The sequence below is a fragment of the Gracilinanus agilis genome, chromosome 2 (assembly GCF_016433145.1).
Source record: "Gracilinanus agilis isolate LMUSP501 chromosome 2, AgileGrace, whole genome shotgun sequence".
Classification (NCBI taxonomy): domain Eukaryota; kingdom Metazoa; phylum Chordata; class Mammalia; order Didelphimorphia; family Didelphidae; genus Gracilinanus; species Gracilinanus agilis.
In genome coordinates this window covers 142,206,177-142,217,306 of record NC_058131.1, presented here as the reverse complement: position 1 = coordinate 142,217,306, position 11,130 = coordinate 142,206,177, and the positions used below count along the sequence as shown (strand labels likewise).

The 11,130-nt window shown below is 35.6% G+C and overlaps 1 protein-coding gene across 1 annotated transcript in view; it reads right to left on the bottom strand.

The window, feature by feature from the left end:
- Positions 1–1,293: 1,293 nt before the first annotated feature.
- CFAP61 (cilia and flagella associated protein 61) overlaps positions 1,294–11,130 on the bottom strand; it is a 368,321-nt gene continuing 358,484 nt past the window's right edge. The window contains exons 22-23 of the mRNA XM_044659499.1: positions 7,993–8,083; positions 1,294–1,497 (exon numbers count right to left, since the gene is read on the bottom strand). Of these exons, the coding sequence (XP_044515434.1) occupies positions 1,297–1,497; positions 7,993–8,083 (292 nt within the window). The 3' untranslated portion in view covers positions 1,294–1,296. The remainder of the gene's footprint in view (positions 1,498–7,992; positions 8,084–11,130) is intronic.

Below are 11,130 nucleotides of genomic sequence, written 5' to 3'. Positions count from 1 at the left end.
CAGTAGGAGACTGGAGCTCCGTAGAGAGATGAAGGCCAAATATTTGGATCTGGGCTTCATTTATTCAGACATTTATTAAATGACCCTCCTGTTGCTGAAGGAATCACCAAGAGAGAAGACACGGCTTAGGGGAGGAGGAAACATCTCTGGTTATGAGTGGGGTATAGACGACGATTCAGCAAAGTAGACTATTTTACAAATGTTATATATACTTATATATTATATATTATTAAATAACATTATATATTATGTATATATACACACACACATATATATGCATTCTCAGACCTTCCTACCTTTTGTTTTGCATTTTTTTGAAGTGTGAGAAAAGTCTAATGAATTGTATCCAGATAAAAGTGTTTATGCAATTTTTCTCATTTGAGAATACTTTCTGATAGGGCTAAACCAAAGTCAGATAACTTATCGCAGCTAAGTGGCACAGCAGATAAACTACATGCAGACAGAAAGACCTCCGTTCAAATCCAGCCCTAGATACGAGCTAAAGAGGACCCTAGTTAAAAACACCCTACCTCAGTTTCCACAGCTGTAAAATGAGGATGATAATAATAGGGTTGTGGTAAAGCTCAAATATTTGTAAAGCACTTAGCAAACCTTAAAGACTTAAATATTAGTATTATTGTTATACATGGACAAATCTGTTAGTCATGTTTCTTTCTGGCACTGATTAAAAGTTCAGTTCAGGCCCTTCCCTCCCCCCTCCCCCCCCCTTTTGCTCTTCTTTTAGGAAATAGAGGGGAAAAAAAATCTTTTCCATTAAGTACTAATGGCAGAAATTCCAAAGACCTGGGTTCCAGTTCTGACTCCGCCAATGACTGGTTTCATTTTCTTGAGGAAGTCCTTTCATAGAACCACAGAACGGTGATGCTGGAAGGGGGACCTTAGAGATCTTGTCTCATTCTTTCATTTTTCAGATAAGGAAATTGAAGGCCAGAGTATTGAGGCCAGCAAATTTCACAGAACAAATAAAATCATAACTCAAGTGAAAACAAGCTTCACGCGGCAAGAATTCAGTTTTATTCTTAAAATGCACGTAATTACATCAACAAATCTGCATGGCATTTCTAAGGGCTCCCTCCATGCCTTAGTTCTACTCCACTGATTAGGGATAACAAAGCCATGTGCCACCTACTGGAAAGTTTAAATACTACAGTTCTTAGTAGTCAATCAAAAGGCAGAAAGTCAATACAAAGATGCTATCTGTGGTGAGGTTTCTGAGTCAGGACTCTATAAAAGATCCCCTTTATATGGCCAATAAAACTGAAAATGGGATCCTAACTAGATAATCCCTGGCCATGCATACATAGGCAGATGGTATTTATTATAGTGCAGGAAGTCAAGGATGCTTTTTTCCACCTCTGCTTTAAAGATAGTTTCCTGAAAGAACTTTTGAAGGTATTTCTTCGGCTTTTCACACAGGTTTATTTCCTCATCTACTAACTGTCGAGCTAAAATTTCAACAGAGGGGAGTTCTTCCTCCTGTAAAATATAGAAAGAAACAAAATCGAGAAATGAATTTGAACTTGGGATGGATTTTCATTTGAATAAGGGTTCATTTGGAAGATAGAATCATTTTTTACCATTTACCCAACCAGTAGGGGTGGATCATATTTCACTGGGATTATTACAATGATAGGTTTTCCAAATAGCAGGGAAGACAATAGCATGTTAACATGGTTCTTAGGGATTCTTGATTAGACGTGGATGACAAAACAACACAGGAACAAAATTGTAGTAATTGTTTCCCTTATTTAGAAAGAAATATTTGCATTAAAAAGAGAGGGTTTTTTTTTTTTTGCTTTATAAAATAATTTTATATTGGCTGTCTAAGTGATATAGTTAGTCCTTTCTTCTCTTGGCAAAGGTGAGAAATGCTGATTAAAAGAACAAACTACTTTTGTAAAGAAAGGTTAGTCTAGTCACAGACTGTAAGAAAGATCAAGGAGATAACATATTCCATTTTTAGTGATTATAGAATCATAGGAAACGAAGAGTTGAAAGGACCCTTAAAAACTAACTTGTCTAACTCTCTCATTTTACACACGAAGAGTAAGTTGAAGTCTAGGGAAGTTACAGGACTTATGCCACAGTCAAAGAAATAGTGAGCTCTGAACCCACCTCCTCTTTGCAACATCCATGGCAAATTGTCCCCAAATTTCAGTTAGAGACCATAGCATTCAAAGGACTGCTATTTCTCAACTTTTACTTGGAAAGGATCTTAGTGGCCATCTAGGCCAACCCATATTCAAAAGGAATACTCACTACAACATCCTAAACAAGTATGACCATCTAGTCCAGTGATTCCCAAAGTGGGCGCCACCACCCCCTAGTGGGTGCTGCAGTGATCCAGGGGAGTGGTGATGGTCACAGGTGCATTTATCTTTCCTATTAATTGCAATTAAAATTTAAAAATTAATTTCCAGGGGGCTAAGTAATATTTTTTTTTCTGGAAAGGGGGCGGTAGGCCAAAAAAGTTTGGGAACCACTGGTCTAGTCTTTGCCTGAACAACTACAGAGAGGGAACTTACCATCTCCAGAGGCAGCCTGTTCTACTTGAAGACAATCTAATTGTTAGCATCCAATGCTCCTGATTTGGCCAATTAGAAATGTTTAATCCCTTTTCCACATGCTAGCCCTTCAAATATTAGAATATGGCTCACATGGCCACCTCGTCTCTTTTCTAAACTAAGATTACCTCATCTCTTTTCTCACTGGCCCTCGTATATCTTAGTTTCCTGCTTGTGCTCCTCTATACTTCCCATAGCTAGTCAATGGTTTTCTTAAATCATTGTGTGCAGAACTTGAACAGGGTACAAATGTAGAAGGTCTATCATCATCTTTTTATTCTTGGAAACTGGGTTTCTCTTAATGTAGTCCAAGACTGAATTAGTTCTTCTGGCTGCCACATGCACACCGTTTATTCATATTGACCTCACATGTTACTAAAAAAATTCCAAGTTGTTTTTTTTTCTGACAAACTGCTCTTAACTCTCACTAGAATAAATATAAACTTGTAAAGTTGATTTGCTGAACCCAAGTTTAGATTTTATATTTTTCCTGTTGAATTAATCTCATTAGATTCAGCCCAATCTCTAGTCAGTCAAGATTCTTTTTGAGCCTATCTTCCTGTGTGTTAGCAGTCCCTCCCAGCTTTGTGTCTTCTGTGGATTTGATTAGTGTGTCATTTATCCCTTTATCTAACTCATTGATAAAAACATTAAACAACACCAGGACAAACATAATTTAGAGCTGTAATTATCTGATAAATGACAGTTTTTTCTTCCATAAATTTCATTTGAGTTGTAAGATATCTATATTTGAAATTAATCATACTTACTTTTCTTTCAAAGGTAAATTGTGGATGTTTTATCCACAACCAAAATATATAATTTTTAAAGTTTTAAGACCGAATTCCAGCTGAAGACTTTCTTATAGCACCAAAGAATTATGATTAGGATATATTTATTCAGACTAAAAAAATCATAGGTCATGCTAATCTTATCAGAGTAAGTGGTTTTAAAATAAAGTGCAACAAGGTATAATATTCCATATTTCAAAATATGTTTTGCTGTACTTTGAGACATTTGCAAATGAATATTTTTTAAATTACATTAATTTATTTGGTATTTTATTTTAATTTGAAACTCAGTTTTTTTATTTTGAAAGAAATAAAAATGATAAGTTTATACACATCCAAAAATATTATTACATGATTAAGTATAAGAGCTGACAGGTATGCGATTCTAAGGTTATTAAATCATAAAGCCATTTAGCATGTATTACAATATTTAATATTAAATAAAGTGATCAAATTCAATCCAATAATTCCTTATTGATACTCTAATATGCATTGACATCGTGCTAGGTGTTGGGGTTACAAAGATGAAATGAAAAACAACTCCTGCCCTCAGAGAGACTATATTCATTGCAGTGGGGGAAAGAAAGGACACAGATCCATTATGGTCCATTTTTTTCTCTTGCTCCTTACACCTTCAATGCTTTCTTTAAAGTCAATGGGAATTCTAAACTTACCTTAGCTCTGCAGGGAGGCTGAACGGGAAAAATACTACTAACTCAAAGAAATGAAATACCTTTGAGAATTGAAACTTTTCAAATACATTCTGCAAATTTCAAAGACCTTTGAAGTATTAAGTAAAAGAAATGCTAGATTTCTATAATTACTTGGAGTTAATTTCCAGGTTTTACAGGATCTGATTTAGAGAAATTTATACATTTAAGAGAGGCAATGGGGATAGTGGACTTCCTGTAAGGAAGATCTGAATTCACATTCTTCCTCTAACTTCTACCAAATGGACAAATGACAACATTTTTTGTGTGTGGCATAGCAGTGCTAAAACTTAGTTGCCAAGCTATTATTGGACAAATTAAAAAAACCAAGTGATACAATTTTGGTGAACATGCTATAACTGTAGATATTACCTAATGTTATCCTGATATTTCTACCTTGTAAAAAATCTGAAGATGGGATTTTAATTTTAAATTTAAATAATACAACCTCTCCTTAAGTGGTGAAGGTGATGGCACACCTAGGAACTATAATATCTGAAATATGCTAATTACCTTGGCAGAAAACTTCCCACTAAAATTTCTTTAATATGAGATAAAAAAAAGTGAATGACAAAGTCACAGACCTATTATAACCTTGGGGAAATTAATGGTGTAGAAGTGAGGAAGATGAGATGAAGGTGTGTTTTCTAACAGATTGCAAGTATCTATTTCATTTGAGGATTCACAAATTTTATTGTATCTCTACTAATAAGAAGTGGAAAAAAGTTGATAGAAATTATTTACATTGATGTGTCTTCTTTCATTCTCCTTAGTCATAGAAAAAGCTATCTATCCTTTTTTCTTGTGAAAGACAGTTATTCTACAAGTCCCTTCTCCCTCATCTCTTTCCATCTTTTTCAGGACCTTCCATCAGTGGATATCAAAGGGATATCTCTGATGGATCTTCAAGCTATCCCTTTCTACTAGCTCTTTCTCATCTGACTATAAATGAGAGGTGGTGAGAATCTAAATTAGTGTGGAAACATTGTAAGTGGTGAGATGATATGATCTGGCAACTAACTGACTATCACTGAGAGTAAGGAGTTGAGATTAACCATTAAGTTTCAAACCTGGATGATTAGAAAGATGAAGTTGCCTTTAAAAGTAATAGTGAAGTCCAGAAGGTAGTGAGTTTTGTGTTAAAAATAATGTGTTCTATTTTAGATATATCAAGTTTGAGACACCTAGGGAACATCTAGTTAGAAATGTTCAATGGACATTTGGTGATTTGGAATTAGAACTCAAGAGAGAAACTTTCTTTCATATATATATCAAATACATGTTTATGTGGAATATGTAATTGAATTTCTATTGAAAAATACACTTTTATGAGGTCACAAAATGAGAAAGTTTATAGAGAAAAAAGAGGATACAGGTTAGAAGTTCAGAGTTCATCCCTAGTTAGTGCTTAGCATAGTACCTGGAACATGGGAGACACTTGAATGCAGTGTAACTTGACATGACATGACATGGATGAAAATTCAACAACAACAACAAAAAGCATGAGAAGGGATAGTGGGAGGGTAGAAAGTATTCAGGGGAGATAGTAGTAAATCTCAATAAAGAAATAATGGATGCTCCAGAGTAGTAAAAAAGATAGAAGAGATGAGAAAAAGTCATTAGACTTAGCAATAATTGCTAACTTTTGAGAGAGAAGTTTCAGCTGAGTGATGAATTGAAAGCTAGACTACAGAGCATTTAGAAGAGAAAAGAGAAGAAGAAGAGGAATCGGGTACAAATAGCTTTTTTCCAGGAGAGGAGAGGGGAGGAGAGTGGAAAGGAAGAGAGATATAGGATGATGGATGATAGCTAGCCGGGTTACTAACATCTAGTGAGTTTCTTTGGCAATCATGGCAGAGGACAGTCATGTTTGTAGGCATCAGGTTAAGGCTAAGCAGACAGGAAGATACTAAAGATTAGAATAAGAGGGGATGAGTGTAGGTGATATGCTCGAGAAGATGGAGGGGAGTAGAATCAAGGGGTGAGAAGGCCACATTTTCATCAGAGACAGGAGGAAAGGATGGGTAATGAAAAGTGAGTATTTACTTTTTTCAGTAAAGTATGGAATGAAGTCTTTAGCTGAGAAAGTAGCATAGAAAGGGGCTGTAGTGGCCTCAGACACATCCTAGCTGTGTGACCTTGGCAAGCCACTTAACGCCCCCCCCCCCATTGCCTAGCCCTTACCACTCTTTTGCCTTGGAGCCAATACACAGTATTGATTCCAAGATGGAAGGTAAGGGTTTAAAAAAGAAAGAAAAAAAGAAAGGAAAGAAGGAAGGAAGGAAGGAAGGAAGGAAGGAAGAAAGAAAGAAAGAAAGAAAGAAAGAAAGAAAGAAAGAAAGAAAGAAAGAAAGAAAGAAAGAAAGAAAGAAAGAAAGAGAGAAAGAGAGAAAGAGAGAAAGAGAGAAAGAGAGAAAGAAAGAAAGAAACAGAGAAAGAGAGAAAGAGAGAAAGAGAAAGAAAGAAAGGAAGAAAGAAAGAAAGGAAGGAAGGAAGAGAAAGAAAGAAAGGAAGGAAGAAAGAAAGAAAGAAGGAAAGAAAAAGAAATGGGGCTATGAGAGGAAAGACAAGAAGGTTTGGAACAGTTGCTGTGTTGAGTAGATTAAGGGATTAAAGGAGAAGTAAAAGGATTACCTTGCTGCCTGGAAGACCTGATTAAGATCAGGTGCCATAACTTTTCATGGAGCAGGAGGGGGCATAGTTGGAGCACTGGGCCTGCTATCAGGAAGACTTGAGTTCAAATTTGGCCTCAGATACTTATAAGCTATGTGACCCTGGGCAAGTTTCTTAACCCTGTTTGTCTCCGTTTTCTTATTTATAAAATGAGCTGGTTGATTGACAAACCATTCCCATATCTTTGTCAAGAAAATCCCCAAATGAGCCTTAAAGAGTCAGACACAACTGAACAACAATAACACATAACTTCCTAGTGGACCTAAATAGCTCAGTTATATGACTTCCTCTAGTTCTGTTCAACAGTGGGCAAGTAAGGGCAGTGAGGCAGATAGTGGAAGTAATATAGGGTTGGGGTTTAGCAAGGCATGAGCAACAACAGGACAGGCATGAGCAACGACAGGTTTAAAAGTAGAGGATAATGTCATGTGGCTCTAATTAAACAAAAGGTTGAGATCAGAAACGGATGACAAGTGAAGCCAGAACAGGGTTGACAGTATGAGAAAGTACTGAGAAGTGGAGGGGCCAAAGATTAGGAAGAGGAAGAAGAATAGATTTAGGAAGAGTAAAGCACAGGGAAAGATGGGATAATAGATTATACACACAAAAAGGATTTTCAGATGTGTGTGTGTGTGTTTGTGTGTGTGTGTGTGTGTGTGTGTGTGTGATTTTATCATGGAAGCAGAATACAAGTGGCTGATGGGAAGATCAATGATCTATAGCTGAGGTGAAATAAAGGAGTAGGTCATGGGAGTTCAGTAGATTAAGTGGCTAGAAGGTTAGGTAGCTCATTGCCAAGTTCATCTTCCACCTCTTTGATGAATCTTTCACTTTGTTCTTGAGTGTAAATTCTGATATTTCTATGATTTATTTGTAAGTATTCTTAAAAAGTAACTAGTTAACAGAAGTTAAGTGCTGTAGGAATTTAATCCTCATATCTTGTAGGGAAGGGCAGTAACATTGTAATTGTAATAACTTTGAATCCAAAATTGCTGCTTAAGAAAAAATCTGTGGAAAGAATGTGTCTCTTAAAACATAGGATCACAAAACTCATGGTTGCATCATTCTATATGTTTGTACATACACACTTAATGATTGGCTTTATAAGTGGGGTTGGTCTTAGACATGAAATAGTACAGTGGTTTTAAAGGTGAAAATCTAAATGACCGTCAATTTCAGATTGCTTATAATTTGCAAATAATAATGAACACATTGGGTAGTCACTTCTCTTACCTCTTTGGATGCTAGGATTTCACGGAGTTCTTTCTTAAGATCAATAAAACGATCATGAAAGATGGCCATGGCCCAAGGTTCTTCGAAGAAGCTGGTTAAAAAAGAAAAAAAAATTCATTATCCAGTGAACCTCTCATTATCACTGATAAAGTATTTACCTGCTTTTTTGCCTTTATAAATTACAGTTCTGGACCCATCATGATCGTTTGTTCATAAAATGCCTCCCGCAACAGCATGGTCAATCAATTTTTTTAATGGATGTTCCTGATGTACAGCCAGCTTCAGTAATTACATTTAAAGTGGTTTAATTCAGAGCTGTGGCAAGACCCAGTGAAGAATCCTGATTTTATCAGAATTTAAAAGCCTGAAGACTTGTAAAGAACTGTGTCTCCATTATCTGTCCTCGTTTGAGAAAAGCAGATTGCAGGATTAGCTGAACTGCTGCATAAACAAATTAAATTTGTGTAGACAATGACACAAATGTTGTTCATCATTAAGGTTTCTGGATTAATAATGACCAGAAAACAGGCCACCACAGTGTCACAATATGTTCTTCACACCGGTGCACGGATATTTAATTGAATCTTCTTCCATAAGAAAAGTTCTTTTTAATATTTATATACTTCTAACTTTTTACAGAAAACCATTTTAATGAGTACTTTCTATCAAAGAACAATGTGATGGTTATTTTATAAATAGTTAACATTTATAAATATAACTGAGTACAATTGGACAGCCAAGAACATTTATTTTGAACTTCCAGTAACACAAAATGTAAATTCTTCAGAGCATCGGAGACATGTTAACTAAGGGAGATTTATTTCTTTTTTGAATGCATATGTATGTGTAATTCCCATTAGTGTTAATAGATGTCATGTGTGAGAGAAGACTAACCCAGAAAGAGTTGGCGTACTGGGATTAAATAAATGAACATTTCATATTTTCTAAACTTTAATGAATAGTCATCTTAGTTCAAAAGAAATTACTTAAGAGTTTGAATGATGATAGCTCCAATAAACAGATAAATTTAAGAACATTTTATCCCATTCTCTATACTCCTGCCAAATGTGAATTGACCGCTGTGTATCTGGGCTATTGTATACTGCCTGGTTGACTTGGGTTTTAGTTACATGCCAGCTTCAGCATTACTGAGCAAGTATTTTAAACTCTCTTCATGATCAACTGTTCAGAACCAGCCTTATTGACCAGAAGAGGCGCTGCTTAAATTGTCAAAATGGCCAAAGTAACCTACTTGATTGTTTGGGTTATGCATACTCTACTTTGAACTGTAAACTTCTAGGCAAAAGCAATGGGTTTTCTGAGTAGTATTCATGACTGGCTGGTACTAAATACTATTATTGGAGAATAAAAAGCATTAGCTTTTTGAAAATAAATGACTCGAGCGTGTAACATGCATTGGAACTGTGAATAATGATACCAGTTTTGGAAAGAGGTAATCACATGGATCACAATGAAAATGGATGGACATTGTGTTTGAAGGACTGCTTTCACTGGGCATCTTTTAGCACTAATGGATATAATCATCAGCAGTGTGCCCCAGGGAAATTTGCCCAGACTCCTTGAAGACTATATCTGCCAAAGCCACCAAGTCACAAATGGCATTACTCTTGCTGTAATAAAAGAACTAACTTGGTTTTTCAGGCCTATATATCCAAACACAAATATTCAGATCAGTTGGCATAAGCAAACAGCTCTCATGGAGCATCTCATGGACTTACTCATCTCCTTTACATTTTCCCATTCTGCTTCCAGATCCATAAAAGAGCTTTCTTTCAAGCCATAGTATGTGTCTAGAATAAATACCCTCGCTACAAGATCTCTCCTGTTCCTGCAGCGTAAAAAAGCTGCTGGATTCCCACCTGCTACCAGAGGTCTTGCACAACTAGCTGGAAAATTGAGTGGTAATTATTCACCCAACTAAGATCCTAAGAGCATAGCTACAGTTGGAAGGGAACTAAAAGATCATCTATTGGAATCCTTTCCTTTTTATAGATGAGTAAACCAAAGCCTAGAGAGTTTAAGTGATTTGCCCGAGTTCATAGAGGTGGCAAGGAACATGATCTCCTTTATATTTGCTATCCTTTAACATACTAAAATGATTTCTCTGTACTTTGTTTTTTTTTCCTTAAAGCATATTCCCCCATTATCAAAATAGCCCTGCAAGCCTTAGATGATAAATTCTTACCATAAGGCAGGACATAACCTATGTCTATATAGTGTCTAGAACAGACACACACACACACACACACACACACACATATATATATATATATATATATGTTTATATATAAACAAGAGAAAATGTTATATATATATATATATATATATAACATTTTCTCTTGTTTATATGTAAACATATTTTTATGTTTATATTTATTTATGTTTATATTTATATGTAAACATATGTTTATGTTTATATATATATATATATATATATAACATTTTCTCTTGTTTATATGTAAAGAGAAAATGTTTTTGATGAGAACAATGATGATTACTTGCTTTATCTTATTTTCTATTTCTATTCCATTCCATCTCCAAAGCACCCAGATTAAACACAGCATATCTAATAAGTGTTATTCACTTATTGAGATGGAATGCCTTTCGACTGGAGTCCCTGCCTCAATTACAATAGTGTTAAGTGGGTCAAGAGGCTCTGGGGCTTGTCCCATACTTCTCTCCATTTCCACACACATCTCTGTATAACAAGTGTAAAACAGTTAGCTGGCCTTTTGGGAAAAGTATCAAGTTTTATTTTTAGTAAAGTGTTTCCTACAAAAAATGTTGTAAGAAAAATTTAGCTCCCCCTGGGGAAAAAAAGAGATGTTCCAAAGTTATTTTTGTATATCTAATTTCTTCCTATAAAAAAGGAGTTGAATTTTAGAGAATTTCATTTAGATTCCTTCTCTTAAAGAACAACTCTTGGGTTCCATTAAAACAAAGTGTGATAATGAAAAAGACACCCTTGAAAGCAAACCAACAAGTTGACTTCCTAAGGCCCATTTTGAATTTTATTACGGCTTCAACAGTGGTCCCCAAGGGCAAGCTGCAAAGGGGGCTTGAAAGCATAATGCTCTTCAGTGTTGAAGATGAGGCTGGCAAGCTCCCAACAGTGGC